Here is an 18210-nt window from a genome sequence, read left to right as displayed (position 1 = left end):
TTCACCCACACCGAAAAGATGCTATGTCGAAATGATGACACGCTCCCAATTGTATACACAAATTAACGTTACGCTTAACACAGACCTTACTCCATATTACCTTGACAGGGGAGGGGGGGGGGGGAATAAATCAGACATTTTAAAATTATTAACACTTTATTAACAAAATCTTATCAAAGTGAAAAACATCAAAATATTGCGAACTTTCAAAACATTGTGAACATAAAATCTGAACGTATTTATTTTCTAAAAATCTATCAATTTAAGAGATACAAAAGTAAATATAAAATATTTCCCTGTTTGTAAAAAAAAAACGGTTATTTCTTTGCCAGTCTTCCTCTGCGGGGCTTGGTCTCTGGCACTTCAGGAGCTGGGGTCACAGTCTCAACAAGAGCTGCATCAGCAGATTTCCCCCGCCTCGCTTTTTTAATGGGCTCTGACGGAACCGTTTTATCGGAGAGCTCCTCCTCTTCAGCTTTGCTCGCGTTTCTTGGGGCTTTTCTTTTGCTGCCAGGCTTGGTTGATGCCGTAGTTTCAGAAGCAGAGCACTCAACACTGTGGTCTCTTTTGGCAGGGCTGGTTCTTGGTGAAGCAACATCGTCTGCAAGCTTTGCCTTACGCCCTCGAGCGGCCCTTACAGCAGGTGAAATAACATGGGTCACTGTCAAATCATCTTTCCACACTACAGATTTCTTGGAAGGTGGATTTTGTTGATCATCTTCGACCTCTTCCATCCCCTCCTCAGTGCTTGGTACAACCACAGTGTCATCTGCTGGAGGAGTTGCCCGAGCTGCCTTTCTGCCCTTTCTGACAGGCCCTGCAGACACCTTTGTTTTACTGTCAGCACCTTCAGCCTTGCTCTCACTTTTGGCTTTTCCTCGACCCCGAGTAGCAGACTTGGTAGCGGGAACAGTTGTCTCCACAACGACAGCTTCCTCGTGTGGGATGACGACAGCTTCCTCATGTGCCTCTTCAGTCTCAACAGCCTCAGGCAAATCCTGTTTTGCCTTCCTTCCTCTTCCTCTTGCCTTCAGAATTGGCATCTCAATGGCAGTGGAGGTAGTGGCAGATCTTTCCTCTGGCTCCTCTGTTACGGGTGTTTCTTCTTTCAACGGGCTTCCTTTCTTGGGTGTCTCTGCACTCTTGATCTTCCTCCCTCCTCTTTTAGGCTTCTCAGCTGGGGCGGCCTCCTCGTGTGGCCCTTGAGTCTCAGCCAAATCCTGCAGTACTTCTCCTCTGCGAGCTCTTTTGGCTGGAGTAGCTTGTGAATCATCATCTTTAACAGCAGAATTTACCTTCCTTCCCCTTCTAGCTTTAACAACAGGCGCATCATCTGGTTTCTCCTCTTGAACACCATCCTGGGTAGGTTCAGGTTTTTCTTCTGTCTCCTCTTCGATCTCCACTTCTTTGACGATTATTTCAGCTTCTGCCACACTTTGTTTGGGTTCATCTGTTGAGTCAGTTGTCACTACACTCTTGTTCTCTTGCTTGCTCTTCCTCCCTCCTCTTCTGGGCTTCTCAGCAGGAACGACAGCTTCCTCATGTTCCTCTTTCGTCTCTTCAACAGCCTCAGGCAACTCAGGTTTAGCTTTCCTTCCTCTTCCTCTTGTTTTCAGAAGTGGCATCTCACTCTTCTTAATGGCAGTGTCAGTTTGAACATCACCTGTATTCTCCTCTTGTACATCCTCCTGGGTATGTTCAGGTACTTCCTCTGGCTCTGAAATGACCTCCACCTCTTTTATGAGCTTTTCTTCTTTCATCGTGCTTCCCTTCTTCCTCGCGCCTCCTCTTCTAGGCTTCTCAGCTTCGACAGCCTCCTCGTGTGCCTCTTGAGTCTCAGCCTCAGGCAAATCCTGTTTAGCCTTTCTCCCTCTTCCTCTCGTTTTGAGAACAGGCATCTCGCTCTCCTCAACGGCAGTGGAAGATTGAGCGTCCTCCGATTTCTCCTCTGGGACATCGTCCTTGGCAGGTTCAGGTTTGGCCTCCGACACGATCTCAACTTCTTTGACGACTGTTGCTTTTTTTGCTCTGCCCCCTCGTTTGGGTTTCTCTGTGGCGATTATGAGCTGTAGGTCCTGGGCCTCTGTAGATTCGGGATGCGCTACACTTTGGGTATCCTGCTTGGCTTTCCTCCCTCCTCTCTTTGGCGTTGGGATGACGACAGCTTCCTCGTGTGGGATGAGAGCTTCCTCGTGTGCCTCTTCAGTCTCAACAGCCTCAGGCAAATCCTGTTTTGCCTTCCTCCCTCTTCCTCTTGTTTTCAGAACCGGAATCTCAATTTTCTCAGAGGCAGTGGAGGTAGTGGCAGACTCTTGCTCTGGCTCATCCGTTACGGGCTCAGTTGGGATGACGACAGCTTCCTCGTGTTGAATGACGACCACTTCCTCGTGTGCCTCTTCAGAATCCTGTTTTGCCTTCCTCCCTCTTCCTCTTGTCTTCAGAATCGGCATCTCAATGGCAGTGGAGGTAGTGGCAGATATTTCCTCTAGCTCCTCTGTTACGGGCTCAGTTGGGATGACGACAGCTTCCTCGTGTGCCTCTTCAGAATCCTGTTTTGCCTTCCTCCCTCTTCCTCCTTTTTTCAGTACCGGAATCTCAGTTTTCTCAATGACAGTGGCTGCTTCTTCCTCTGGCTCCTCCGTTACGGGCTCAGTTGGGATGACGACAGCTTCCTCGTGTGCCTCTACAGAATCCTGTTTTGCCTTCCTCCCTCTTCCTCCTTTTTTCAGTACCGGAATCTCAGTTTTCTCAATGACAGTGGCTGCTTCTTCCTCTGGCTCCTCTGTTACGGGCGTTTCTTCTTTCAGCGGGCTTCCTGTCTTTGGCGTCTCTGTGGCGATGGCGAGAGGTTCGTCCAGGACGTCTGTCGATTCATGAGACACCGCACTCTTGATCTTCCTCCCTCCTCTCCTAGACTTCTCAGCTGGGGCAGCCTCCTGGTGTGGCCCTTGAGTCTCAGCCAAAGCCTTTCTCCCTCTTCCTCTCGTTTTGAGAACGGGCATCTCGCTCTCCTCAATGGCAGTGGAAGAATGAGCATCATCCAATTGCTGTTCATCATCTGCTGGCAGAGATGTGTTGTTCTCAGCTTCTACAGGGGTCTCTTGCACCACATCGGCAACGTCCTCAGAAACGGGGACAATGGTCTCAACCTCTGGTTCTGAAGGAAAAAGGAACAGGAAATAAATTACATGAATAGATGGCTTTATGAATTAACAACATTCTAGAATACAAACATGCTATATTAAAATTGGCTTAACACATTCCCTGCCATTTAACAATACCTTCGTACTCTCATATGCCTCCAGTCTCCATAGACTTCCATGTAATTCATAGTGCACGGATCATGCACACCCATGCCTAGATAATGCACCACGTGTGTCCACATTGCTCACAGCTTTCAAACAAAAAAATCTGAATGGAAATCCGTTCAGGCATTCATGAGATAGCAGCCATTATGTTTTCCTAAAATGTAAACAAAGATGGCTGCCATGTTTGAAAGATGGGGTTGCTATGGGGGTTAAACATGCAATTTCGCGATTTATATCATGCCTACTACATTTTTTGGATTTTATTTTTCAAAAATGTTTCTTTTCTCTGGATTATCGGGCCTGGGAAAGACATTGAAATAATCTCGGGATTATCGGGGAGTACCGGCCAAGCGGCCCGAAACTCTAGTTTTGGAGCATACCAAGTCACCGTCTACTCACAGCTTTGTGCAAATACAGCACAATAAAGAATTTTGCCATTAATGGCTTAATTTTTAGATGTCACGGTTGTCATACATTTGTTAACATTTTGTTTAAAACCATAACTACTGGGTTTACCTGAACATTTTAGGGAACTCTCTTGAGTCTCAGCCTCAGGCAAATCCTGTTTAACCTTTCTCCCTCTTCCTCTTTTGGAACTCGTTTTGAGAACGGGCAGCTCCCTCTCCTCATTGGCAGTGGAAGGTTGGGGAAGATCATCCAGTATCTCCTCTGGGACATCGTCCTTGGCAGGTTCAGGTTTGGCCTCTGACATGATCTCCACCTCTTTGACGACTGTCCCTTTTCTTGCTCTGCCCCCTCGTTTGGGTGTCTCTGTGGCGATTATGAGCTGTAGGTCCTGGGCCTCAGTAGATTCACTCTTTGTATCCTGCTTGATTTTCCTCCCTCCTCGTCTTGGCTTCTCAGCTGGGATGATGACAGCTTCCTTGTCTGCTGGCAGAGATTTAACATTTTGTTAAGAACCATACCATATCATTGTTTACTCACTGCTTGGTGCATTTATTGTATAAAAAGTAATTAAAGTGCTACAGAGCTTAGCTGAATAATCAGTCAGTTAACGTGCGGTTAATAAGTCACTTTCATACTGTTTTGAATTAAATGGAAAACACTGCCTTCCTCAAAGATCAAAAAACCACAGTTAATTATTGTCATTGATACCCACTTGGATAATATTTCGTATTTTGTATAATATCCAGTAGGTTGGACATTACTTACAGCACAGTCTGCCGCACCAAAATCTGGTCATACCGTACATGAGTGTGTGACAAATAAAAACATGCAACTGCACCACTGTACGCTCCCAAACAGAACTAACCTTGTGATTCTTCTTCTTCCTCAGCCACAGTGCTGGTGGGTTGTTGAGATGCTTGCTGGTCATCATCTGCTGGCAGAGATGTGTTGTTCTCAGCTTCAACAGGGGTCTCTTGTACCTCCTCGGCATCGTCACCAGAAACAGGGATATCTGGTTCTGAAGACAAAGAAAAGCAGGAAATAAATGAAATGAATAGACAGATTAAAACATTAATAACATTCTAGAACAGACCTGGGCATTGTGCGGCCCTTTGGTTCACTGACCGGCCCTTGTAGGGTTAATGGCAAATTACAAAATAAACACATTTTAAAATTTTACCTCATGCATGGACTAAAGCTGCATTTATTTTATTTTGACGTTTTGTATTCACGTACATATGGACGCAATGCGTACATCAGCACGTGTGCGTGATCATTGGATGTTGTCTCAATAACAAGCAGGTGGTCAGACTGGTCACGAGTCAAGACGACCTTCCCTACCGTAACCATCAAAAATGGCTAAAGTGGATAAAAAAAGAAAAGTCGATGCAGAATGCCGGGTTTTCAACAAAAACTGGACTGCTAAGTATTTATTTACTGAAGTCGGGGGTAAAGCCTGTGTTTAGTTTGCGGGGAGCACATCTTGCAGGGAGCACTGCCTTTTGGCCCAGCCCTACATAATATTTTCTTTTGTTCATGTGGCCCCATGGAAAAAAATATTGCCCACCCCTGTTCTAGAATAACAAAATGTTTATAGAAATACTGGTTCTATTTTGTAAAGGACAAAATAGAACCACGTCACCAACAATGCAGATAAGTCAGTTTCATACTGTACTGAATTAAATAGAAAACACTGACTTCCTCAAAGAACAAAAAACACCATTATATATAATATCCATTTACCCACTTACATTTTGTACACAGTAGGTTGAACATTACTTGTAGCAATCTGCTGCATCAATAACAACCCAAATGTGTGTGCGTATGATTAATACATTACATTCGCTGTATTTTGATATTATATTAACACTTAACATGCAACTGCACCACTGTACTCTCCCAAACAGAACTAACCTTGAGATTCTTCTGCTTCCTCACTGACAGTGCTGGTGGGTTGTCGAGATGCTTGCTGGTCATCTGCTGGCAGAGATGTGTTGTTCTCAGCTTCAACAGGGGTCTCTTGCACCTCCTCAGTATCATCACCAGGAACAGGGACAACGGTCTCAACCTCTGGTTCTGAAGATAAAGAAAAGCAGGAAATAAATGACATTCTCGAATGTTATTAAATTAATGTATTAATCTCTCTATTCATAACAAAATGTTTAAAGAAATACTGGTTCAATTTTGTAAAGGACCATAGCATGTCACCAACATGCAGATAAGTCAGTTTCATACTGAATTAAATAGAAAACACTGCCTTCCTCAAAGAACAAACAAACCACAGAATGACGTTTAATCATTTCGTATCACATTGTATGACAAATAAATTACATTCTGTATTTCCATTATACAGTATATTAACACTTAACATGCAACTGAACCATTGTACGCTCCCAAACAGAACTAACCTTGTGGTTCTTCTGCTTCCTCAGCCACAGTGCTGGTGGGTTGTTGAGATGCTTGCTGGTCATCATCTGCTGGCAGAGATGTGTTGTTCTCAGCTTCAACAGGGGTCTCTTGCACCTCCTCAGCATCGTCACCAGAAACAGGGACAACGGTCTCAACCTCTGGTTCTGAAGACAAAGAAAAAGCAGGAACAGATTATTAACCCATTTAGGCCTAGAATTATTGAATGCTTTAACCAGTGAAAAATAGCAGATATACAAGCTCACAGCGCGGCACCGAGTGCCGCGCTGCGAGCTTGTAGATCTGCTATTTTTGAAAAAGTCGTGAAAATGAGTGCAAATCTTTGAGTATATGTATTTTCAAAGCGAACGTTTGTAACTCAAATTTTGCTTCTGGGAGGTCCCTGGAACTAGATATTTTGAGATGGGGGTCCGTGGCCAAATAAATATAATTTTGGGGGTCCTTCACATGAAAAGGTTTGAGAACCACTGACATGGTAGTCTCTCAAGAACAGACTAACTGAGCTCCTGTTAAGTGAAAAGGACCTTTTCTTTGACGATGGCTGGCCAGATTGCTGACATAGAAACATAGGTTTTTTCCAAAAATCTTAGAAGGATTCAAAAGACACTTATAGAATCGGGTCAAAATTCTAATTTTCATGATTTTTCAAAAATAGCAGATCTACAAGCTCGCAGTGAGCTTGTATATCTGCTATTTTTTTATATTTAAAGCATAAAATATTGCGTCATAATGTGTTCAGGCCTAAATGGGTTAATACATTAATAATATTGTAGAATACAAAACAGAAGCAGTTATATTTCTATAAACATTTTGTTAAAGGACCATACTGTGTCACTAACATGCAGTTAAGTCACTTTCATACTACTGAATTAAATGGAAAACACTGCCTTCCTCAAAGTACAAACCACAGTATGTATGATGTTTAATCATTTTCATCTACCTGTACATTTTGTACATTATATAGTAAGTTGGATATTATTAACAGTCTGGTGCACCATTGTCTGCTCCCAAACAGAACTAACCTTGTGATTCTTCTGCTAGATCAGCCACAGTGCTGGTGGGTTGTTGAGATGCTTGCTGGTCATCATCTGCTAGCAGAGATGTGTTGTTCTCAGCTTCAACAGAGAGCTCTTTCACCTCCTCAGTATCATCAACAGAAACGGGGACAATGGTCTCAACCTCTGGTTCTGAAGAAAAAGAAAAGCAGGAAATGAATTACATGAATAGACGGAGTAGTACATGAATAACATTCTAGAATACAACACAGAAACATGGACCATATGTCACTCTCTACTCGCAGCATTGTGCATATATTGCGTTAAGACAGAATTTTACCATTAATGGCTTATTTTGTCGTACGTTTAACATTTTGTCTAAAGCCATTACTACTGGATTTAGCTGAATAATTCAGGGAATGTTAGCTTAACCCTTGACCCACTGGAAATTGCTTTGTAAAAAGATTGATTGGCAATAATGTCAACTACACAGCGAGTTGTAGTCAATAAGCTAAACATGCCAGACCACTGTTATTGTCTTTGAACATCCCACTGTTTAAACGTGTGTAAATGTGTAACTGCTCCATCGGGAACTAACCTTGTAGTGACTTGTCTGATTCATTCTGTGGGGGCATTTCATCATGAACCTGTCAAATACAAGACGGAAAACGAATTATTAGAAAACATTAAATTCAAAATGCATGAAATTCATTTAAAAAATAATGATATCTACACAATAGTATATTACTATTGATACCATAGAAGGCATTTTATAATAATTGTGAGAGAAAATTATTCATAAAATGCTGGGCAAACAAACAAAATGTCAGTATTACCTCAGTTGTCGCCATTTGAACAGAGACATTAGTCAGAGGCTCCACCGTGAGCTCTTGTAGTTCCTCCAAGTCTTCCCCAGGAGGGTTCCCTGACATCCTTGGTGTCTTCATTAGGCTCTTAGGACAACTCTCCTCAACAGGTGCTTCCATTTGCCTGGGTGTTTTCATCTGCACGTCAACAGTTTCCACCTTCTTAGGAGTTTTCATCAGGCTCTCAACATTGACCATGTCTTCACCGGTACCAGTCGTGGTGGAGTCGTCGTCAATAAGGTTTTTAAGAGGCTCTTTGTGTATGGGTGTCTCCAGAAGCTCTCCGACGCCATCCACGCTCACTTCTTCTACGACCGCTGGCGCTTTGGGAGTTTTCAGAAGTTCTCCCTCGAGGTCCACAAGAGGTTCAGCCTTTTGCCTTGGGGTTTTCATCATTCTCTTCACTCCACTGAGACACTCAGGCTGCTCAGGTTTCTCGGGTTTGGGTGTCACAAGGAGTTTCCCTCTGATGTCTTCCACGGGTTCGGCCTTCTGTCTCGGCGTCCTCATGATCCTCTTGACGCCGGTGAGACATTCCACAGGCTCAGCTTTCTGTTTTGGTGTTTTCAACAGTTTCCCTCTCAGGTCCTCCACTGGCTCCGGCTTCTGTCTTGGGGTTTTGAGCAGTCTCTTCACTCCAGTCAGACAGTCAGGCTGAGGGGGCTTCTGCTGAGGAGTTGTCGTCAATTCGGTCTCCAGTTCTGGGCACTGTTGTTCACCGACGTCATCAACGAGCGCCTCATCTTCACTGGCAAAGCTGGGCTCTTCGAAGAGGCGTTCGACAGCTTCATGGTTGTATTTTCCGGATTTGGCGGAAGATGCAACAGCCAATGGGGACACGATCATTTCACCTGAGATTAAATATTTAGATCAAATTAAAAGACAGAAGTATGGCATAGTACATAGTATTTACAATAATAGATTTTATTTAATGTTGTCGTCTTAACCACCTGAACGCCAACACCCCCTAATCTGGTGGAAACATTCACCAGAAACAGCAGATCTACAAGCTCACATGACGCATTGTGAGCTTGTAGATCTGACATTTTTGTAAAAGAGATTCAGTGTATAAGGAAAAAAAGGAGCAGTCTGAGTACAGCGCCAGCTCAGGTCTGTCTCAGTACGTCTAGAGGGTTTTAGTGGTTAAATATACATCTGCATTGTCAAAAACCACTTACCAGTCTCCTCTGGTGTATTAATCACTGAAGCATCGATCACAGATGTTGACACAGGCGTCTTGGAAGCACTGGGAGGCACACTCACAACTGATGAAGCCTCAATCACAGATGTTGACACTGGGGTCTTGGTAACACTGGGAGGCACTCTGACAACTGATGATTTCCTCTGCTTGGCACCCACTGGTGTATTAAATATTTCAGCAATGCCTGAAGGGAAGTAAAAATGTGAGCGACATAAGCAGTACAAGTAGACCAAAGCGCACCAATACCATACAGAACTAAATAATTTACCACTTCAACAGTGAAGAGTGGGAATAAGTAATTACCAGTCAAATCCTCGTCCATTTTCATGTTCTTGAGAAGGACAGTGTTGTGGACTAGTCTTGGGGCTGCACCCGTAGGCTGCACCCGTTTATGAGCTCTGCCCACAACAATGCTTACAGGTGAATCTGCATGACCAGTGCTGGCATAGTTCATTACATTTTTGGCAGGCGTCTGAAAGATTCAGAGAAGAATGTCTAGTTAAGATAGAGACAATGATGGATTAAAGTCACACAAATTATCTTAAAAATTCACGGGACATGTGAAAAGATTAATGATATAGTGCGGCAAAAATATCCTGTCTTCTGTGTATTTGTCTGTGAAAGGTTGACCATATTGTGTACAGAATGTATGCTTGATGTGAAACAACAACTTTAGGTTCAACATTTTGTGGAAGAATACACAGAGGATATTTCTTTTGGCCAAAGCACAGCATTATCGATGCCCTGCCATCAGAAAAATCTGCAATGTTTTTAGGAGAAGCCATGCCAACCACACAAATGAAGCATAAAACCGATGATGTTTGTAGTGTCTCCCATAAGAAGCATATTGTGTTAAAACAAAAGCTTTTCTACACAGAAAGGCATCTGTACATATATTTTACTATGATACATAACTTTACTATGCCGCGCTAGATACATTTTTGTAGATGTCAGAAGGCTAGAGAAACAAATTAATTTACAATTAATGCGTGGGATTTCACCTCACCTTGTGTTTGGGCTCAACAGCCTCCGCCGCCTTCTTCTTCATTTGGGCGGTTGCTTTCTTAACTTCTTGAGCTACCACTTGAGATTTTTTCTGGCCAAACTTCACAATGTCAGCCCAGGAATTCTTAACTGAGAAACAAAACAAAAACAGTCTCATGAGTCATGACTTCATACTGTATATACACAGATTTAAGAAGCTTCGGTCACATTCCTCACGTCCATGATGCGAAATTCTAAAGTGCAGATTGTCTTCTTCTTCCTCTGTGCAAGAATGTACCTGTACCTTGTGTTATGGCTGCATTCATTTGCAATTCCTCTGGGCATAATGTTGCACAATAACGTAACTTCAACTTCATGGAGGACACTTAAATGAATCAACTAATCAATCTATTAATTTATAAAATAAATGGTAGCATATTGCATATCATATGGTGTTATGGTTTTGTGAGTGACCATGGTTACCTTTAAAAGATGCCCGTGACACACCACTTCTCCTGCGCATAGCCTCCCCAACACTCTTCCGTGTCGTGCTCTTCATGCTTTTTCGCCTCAAAGGCAACTTGGGGGTCATAGTGGCTGAGGGCTCTGGGGCAGAAATGGTCTCCTCTGCAACAGGAGACGGTGTGCTGATGCGTGAAACAGAGAATCGACCTTGCACAGTGGGAGTGCTCCCCTCAAGGGCAGCAGACCCCACCAGAGACATGGACTTCTTGGCAGAGGATGGAGTCTCAGGAGGAGAAGGGGTCTTAACTTTTGGCGACTTCTTGGCAGAGGAAGGAGTCTTGGCCTTTGGCGACTTGGCAGGGGATGGAGTCTTAGCCTTTGGTGACTTCTTGGAAGGGGATGGAGTCTTGGCCTTTGGTGACTTCTTTGCAGGTGATGGAGTCTTGGCCTTTGGTGACTTGGCAGGGGATGGTGTCTTGGCCTTCGGCGACTTCTTGGCAGGAGATGGTGTCTTGGCCTTCGGTGACTTCTTGGCAGGGGATGGAGTCTTGGCCTTTGGTGAGGTCAAAAGTCACATTTCAATAACAAATTAAATTGTGCCATGCTCAATACACTACATTTCTGCAAAAGCATACCATTCCTCATCTATATAGTCTTACCTTTGGAAAACCACTGACAGATGCTCTTCTTAGGAGTGATTTCTCGAGTTTCGGAACACACAGGCTGCGTCGTGGAGCGGCCCCTTTTCGCAGCGGAGAGTCAGGAGGCATTCGTTTGTCAAACAACTCTGGGGTCAGATGACCTCCAAATGAAACCCGTTTCCTTTTCATTCGTGGCATGGACAAATCGGCTCCAAGTTCTTCACTCTTGCGTTTCTTTGATGCCGTCACTGTAAGATATTAAATTATGAATTTAATTTTCAATAGGAGTTTACATTACATTTAAAACTGTATTTGAACTTATTGTTTTAAAGGTCATGAACATTCAGGTTTTTTTTATAAATACCTACTCTAGCTTATTACACTTATTCACTAGGTTAGATGGACAGCTTCCTCAAACACTTTACCTCACTATTCATTCTTCTTGACCCATAGGTTTTTGAGAAAGAATTGTCAGCTTAATTCTACCGAGCTTCAACCTTACTATGATTATCAGTTGAGAGTAACTGAAAACAATTGCATTAATGTTCAGGGCCTTTAAATTGTTATTTGTCACAGAAGTGAAATAACCCATGATAAAATATTTGTAATGCACATGAAATTAAAGGAAATGAGAAGTTATCATTAATGATGTGCAATAAAAAACGCTAAGATATACATTTACCATTGATAGTTGCAGCAGCTGCAGCCTCTGTAACTTTCAGAGCTTGCAGTTTCTTCTCTGCCGTCCTTGGTGAATGCCTTGGAGAAGGATTGGTCTTGGGAGTGCCGGGCAGTGCCTCAGTCACCATGGCCTGGTCTTGCAGCTCAGTTGCAGCAGGTTTGATAGGTGTGGCTTCCTGAGCTTGGCGTTTCTTCTCTGCGGTCCTTGGTGAATGTCTTGGAGAAGGAATGGTCTTGGGAGTGCTGGGCAGTGCCTCAGTCTTGTCTTGCACCTCAGTTACTGCAGGTTTGATGGGTGTGGCTGCCTTACTCTTTCTCCTTGTGGGTGTCAAAGTGGGCTTTTCAACTGACACCTGCTCGTCCATCTCAGTGACAGTGAACTTCTGAGGAGTAGCCTGGTGCTTTTTCTGAGACTGTGGTGATGAGGTTGCCACAGTAGCGGTGGGTGTTTTGGTTTTGGATGTCAAAGACCGTCGTTTAATCTTCAGAGTTTCCTGTACAGGTGTGGCAGGATTGGCGGCCTGTTCAGTCAGCGGTTTCTGCTCCTTCTTCGCTGACTTTGGAGTCGCCACAACCACGTTTTCAACTTCAGCATCACCCTCCACAGCAGTGATGCCAGAGGACTCTTCAGCTGTCACCTCCTTCGGGGGACATTCCACCGCTTTTGGGAGGGTTGCCACTTCTCCAGCGGCTTTTCTGACCGACACAGGTTGTGGGGTGCAAAACCTCGTGGCAGGCGTCTGGGGCTGACTTCCAGATGGTTTCCATGGGCTGGGCTTTGAATCCAGGGTTTTCTTGATCATTTGATACAGGTCACCAAAAGGAGAATCTGTGGATTCCGCCTCAACCGTTTTCTCCGGGGTCCGTTGGATGTTGTCATTGTTTGTTCCATCTTTCAGACAGGGAACTAGAGACCAGACAGATAAAGACAATGTTCGGTAAATGTCAAGATTCTGTACCTATATGCAGCTAAACTGGTTAGATTATGTTTTTGTTTGTAGTTGTATGTTGGTGGGATGTTCTATATGACAAAAATCACACCGCCTTAACGGATTCACTGAATGACCCTGTATGCTATAGCCTGAACTTTTAACACATTTGCATAATAAAAGAAAAGTAATTGTATTTATCAAACTTATCTGATGGCTACACATTGTACACAACAATTTCTCAAATTCAATGCACCACTACTGCATCATGTTCAATTCTGCTGCAAAATATCTTCCTATAATGAGAACTTCCCTTCCTTCTCCTGTAAGTAAATATTATCCAATTAAACCCTATAATTAGTTGATCACATCAGGGCATCATTTCCCAAGGGCTCTATACAAGGCCACCCCTCCGGTTTCACTCTACACTACTGAACTACTGCTTTACTGAAAATAGCCGATCTACCAGCTCACAACAAATGTGTTGTGAGCTTGAAAAGAGGGTGTTTGCATGGGGTGATGTCTCATCAATGATGACTACTCTGGAGTCTGGACTACGCATCTGATTGTACAACAGACAAATGAGGGACAGCCACATGCCAGGCGTTTATGAGCATGTTGTTGATGCTTTGATTGTGTGACCACACAACACGCAAATACCCACTGTTAAGTTTTCAGTGAGTGCTCCTCTGGAAACTACATTTTGGTTGTAAAAAACATTTGGCTTTAGCTATATTGAGTACAGGACACCCCCAGGGTTCTCATGGGTAAACATCCAAAACACACTGACACACCAAATCAGTGGCAACAAACCCCTAACAAGATATATTTGATATACTCACATGTGGGTGCTTCAGATGTTTTATCTGTCTCAGCAGCAGTGGTGTCACTTGCTTGCTTATCTTTAAGAACCTAGGTAAACACATTGCAAATGCAATAAGTATTTCATGCACCTATACACAATCTTGCAGATATGCATGCAAACAAAACAAAGAGTGTTAAACCTTACCCGTGTCTCAGCTTTGCCTCCTATGGAAGATCTCTTCTTTTTTGGTGTTGGTTCTGGAGGGTACTCAAACCTAAGACAAGCGAACCATGAGAGAAATCACAAGATTAAAAGGTGTAAATGTATTGTTTGGTACAGCAACATTGCTCCACCTCTTTAATAAATAGAAAATTAAATGTTCAAATGAGACCCCAATTTTCCAATGAGGAGAGTGAACTCATACAACATAAGCAAGTGATATAGGAAGTGATGAGAAACAATGCCATAACTGGAAAATAAATATTTGATCAATTCTCATTGTGCTCTACTGGTTGGATAAAATTGAGATCCCAAGCTGAATTCTTTTTTTCTGTTATACAAAAAAGATGGAAAAATAGGAAGACCATGCTTAGCGTACAAACACATTATTTTTAATATATATTTTTGGGGGCGTTTTATGCCTTGACAGACAGTAGATTGACAGGAAATGGGGGGAGAGACACGCAGCAAACCTGGGTCGGGCTCAACCAGCGACACGCTGCAGGCTACACAAAGCCTATGTACATGCGCTTTTGACCAGTAGGCCATCGGGGGCACGGTACAAACACATTCTGTTTTACAGAAGAAAAATTATAATCTAAACCAAAAAGGTCATATCCACTTCATACCAACCTGAAAGAACGGTCAAAAATCGTGATTAGATCTCCATGTTTCAAACGCTCTGCCTGTTGCAAAACCTCTCCATTGATGCGTGTTGGATTCACTGAACTCAAATTGGTTACAATGACCTGTGAAGAAACCAGTGAAACCATGAGTAACACATTATGCACAGTATGCAACTATGTATGCAACTATGCGTGAAGTACTGAAGTTGTGAAATTACGACAGCTTTAAAAAGTTCTGATGTTCGGTTGCTGGTTACCTCCTTATTTTCATTCAGGTCAATTTTGCAGTGTTCCTTGGAGACTTGAGGAAGCTGAATTCGTATATCACATTCCGCTTTCCTAATTGGCAATATAAATTACAGAAGCAAACTGTCACTGTCAGCTTTACAGAACGGCACATTTGTCCATATGCCAAGTCAATTTAGCAGCTGGCTCAGATTCACACAAAAAAAAAAAAAAAAAAAAAAAGTGGCTGAAAGGCTAGCTTTGCTGCAGACTTATATTTCCTTGACATACCTCATCTTATTTACAGGGACAAACTAAACCTAGGTACATTTAATAATTATGCACTCACTATAGAACATATCCTGAATTTGAACTTGCATGTTATATCATGTGTATCACCTCTCATCTATATCAGTGGCATGTATGCGATATATTCTATTCACCACTTGTCTGCCTTATTTTATTTTTTTATTACATTTTTGTTCAGTATCTACAGTACAAGCAGCTGTGGAGAGTAGACTGGAAAGTAAATTCCCCTCTGGAAAATTAATAACTTTCCCAACTATGTGTACATCTTGTCACATTCGATCACAACGTATGCATGTAGGAAGTATGACGTCTGCAGTTGAAACCCCGCCTCCTGCCATTTGAAATGACTGAAACAACCCAGACAGACAAGAGCCTGCCTGCATGCCTGGCATATGGCCAATGGCCAACATGAGGTTAGCTTAGGTGCATTTAACTAGTGTAAATGGAGAACGACAAAAAAGTATTTGTGTGAGAAAGTCTGATTATCTCCTTGTTAAAAAGGACAAACCTATTCATGGGTTGTCGTTTTTTTTTTTTACACATAATGGTGTGACAGGATACAAAAAAACATGACACTACTTTCAAAGAAAATAATTTGACATGTGTTGGCCTCACCTTCCAAAAACACACGCTGCAGTGAGAGGGAACTCTGTTCCATCCACACCGCTCCTCTTAATCACCACTACTTTCCCGTGCAACGGCATTGTTACCTTAAAAACACACAAACAAACATAACTTCAGTGGTGGAAAGTAACTAAGTCGTAAGTACGTGTACTTATGTACTGTATTTAAGTACAATGTTGATTTAATTGAGAATTGTCAGTACTTTTACTTCTACTCCACTACAATGTTAAAAAAGCACGTTTGAAGTCAAGACTTCAAAGAGCTGGTACGTTACTTTTTCTTCCCTCACACGAGCAGTGGCGTCAGTTCCGCAAAAGCAAAGGTATGGCAACATAACTGGTGTCTTATACGCGCGCGAGGGCGCACGTGCAAGACACCAGTCATGTTGCCATACCTTAGTAACAGGCACGATGAAAAGTACATTTTATTATTTCCCCCTGTAGCCAAGGTATGGCAGCTGCCATAGCTTGCCATACCCAATCGACGCCTCAGTCTGCTCACGCTCACGAGCCAAGAATCATGGCGCCCACAACATTTTCAACGTGGGAACATTACAGGCATTTAACTCCACAGAGACACACAAACACACCGCATTAACTTACCCAGCGATTATATTTACTGCGACACAATTGTTATTGCGACATGTAGCGCGTTTCCGTGCAAATACTTTAAAGATTATTCCCATTAACCGCGGCGTTTAACACGACATTGTGCGAGCGTCACTGACCGAACTACATTACTTTACCTGTTTTCAAAGATACGTCTGGTGAAACAGATCCATAAACGTCGACTCCTGGGAGTTGACGAGGACGATCTATGAATGAAGGATCCCTATTAAACTAAATTAAGTCATCAACTTTCTAAACTTCCTATCTAACCCTTCCGACGCGCTTAAACACAACACTACAACTCATCCACTGTTCTTCTACTACTGAACGTAAACGTGGGTTCTGTTGTCGCAACACAGTCCATTCACTGCGAGATCCCTCCGCAGTGCACACAAGCGCAGAGGGGGAAAACCAACACAAATAAGACTTTCAAAAGGTGTTATTTCTGCGTACGAAGCTAGTGACTGCTCTGGGTTTTAAGCATCCCGTTCTCTCCATGTGCATTGAGATTTTACTCGTTTAACGCGAGGTTCCGGCGTCCACGAGGACCGACCTATTTTGTTTACAAATCTGGCGGAGGGATCCTGGAGGCAAAAAGCGAGAAGTCACTTTGAAAATGTTTGAAATTCCGCGCGAAGGACTGTGATTGGATGAAACTCTGGTGGCTCTGGCCGCGGGTCCCTCCCACTGTAGTAAACAGTGGGAGTCATGGCAAATACGCAAATACCAGAGATTGTGGCAAATATGGCGTCGTTGATAATAATTGTAATAAGAATAGAAATTATAGGTATTCATAATTAATTTGATAATAAGTCTAGCTAAATTTCATATACTCAATCTAAATTGAGTCCTTATATGCCTTCATTATCATATTTGAGATTGAAGCCAGTTAGTAAGCTACATTAAAACAATTTGTGACTGAAAGAATAAAGAAGGCTGAAAAAAATCAATGCTTTTGTGTTCACTTTTTAATCTTTTCAATTAGTAATTCCCCCTGGCTATGATGTTTTTGTATTGATGTATTGATAACTTGTTGTCTGTGTTTGTGTTACTGTAGGCTAGGCCTACTGTCTGTATTGTATTGTCTTGTATGTCATCATGACTTACAAATAAAGACTTGAAAAAAGTGTTGATATCAAGTACTCACATATTTTATAAGTAAAAGTGTCAATAATGGCAATATAGAAATACTCTGTTAAAAGTCCGGAATTAGCACCAAAAGTACAAAAATAGCAGATCTACAAGCTCACGTTATGATGCAACACGTTGTAAGCTTGTAGATCTGCTATTTTCAAATAGCCAAGGTATAATAAAATAGGGCTAAAGTGGTTCATGTATGTTTTATATTATAATTTATATCTGCAAAGTAACTTGTAACTGAAATAAATGTAGTGGAGTAATAAGTAGACTACAATATTTGGATCCAAGATGTAGTGGAGCATGAATTGGAACTACTCAAGTAAAGTTCAAAATTGTATGGTGCCTACATCTTCTATTAACAATCAATCAGTGCACAAATACAAACATAAACCGTGTTTGGCTCCTACATATTGTATGGATTAAATGCTCCCAGTCCTATTTGATTAATTTGGTTATTATTTTGACTAAAGTTCTTATTCCCATCCAGATTCTCAAAGTCAAGATGATAGGCCTACATTCCATTTCTTCAATATCTGAATGCAGGCTACAAATAAAAAACGTAAAACACTGTCTGACAATGTGTTTATGCGAGATGTCGGAGAGGGAGAGCAAGCTACAGTGTGTATGAATGTATCTGAATTCTTGTAGGCCTATTGTATGCTATGTAGCCTATCCATGTCTGCTGTTCATGTTCTTTTGTTTTTCATGTTTTTATGTGTCCCTCTTGAAAATGAGATGCTGCATCTCAA

General features: G+C 42.4%; 1 protein-coding gene across 1 annotated transcript; it reads right to left on the bottom strand.

Annotated features, from left to right (window-relative positions):
* Positions 1-317: 317 nt before the first annotated feature.
* Positions 318-16574, bottom strand: mki67 (marker of proliferation Ki-67; the record flags this gene model as incomplete). Its single annotated transcript, XM_080747449.1, has 20 exons — positions 16459-16574; positions 15705-15799; positions 14813-14894; positions 14563-14678; positions 13915-13984; positions 13748-13817; positions 11978-12883; positions 11314-11543; positions 10673-11207; positions 10212-10339; positions 9509-9677; positions 9183-9389; positions 7975-8855; positions 7737-7785; positions 7166-7330; positions 6125-6289; positions 5743-5792; positions 4582-4696; positions 3825-4196; positions 318-3157 (listed from the first exon to the last, which is right to left on the bottom strand). Exons 2-20 carry the CDS (start codon positions 15791-15793, stop codon positions 318-320), a joined length of 7239 nt encoding a protein of 2412 aa, XP_080603575.1. The 5' UTR covers positions 15794-15799; positions 16459-16574.
* Between the last annotated feature and the right edge of the window lie 1636 nt (positions 16575-18210).

This window comes from Nannobrachium achirus (assembly GCF_963921795.1).
Source record: "Nannobrachium achirus genome assembly, chromosome: 18".
NCBI classification, from domain to species: Eukaryota; Metazoa; Chordata; class Actinopteri; order Myctophiformes; family Myctophidae; genus Nannobrachium; species Nannobrachium achirus.
This window is presented reverse-complemented; position numbering and strand designations above follow the sequence as displayed.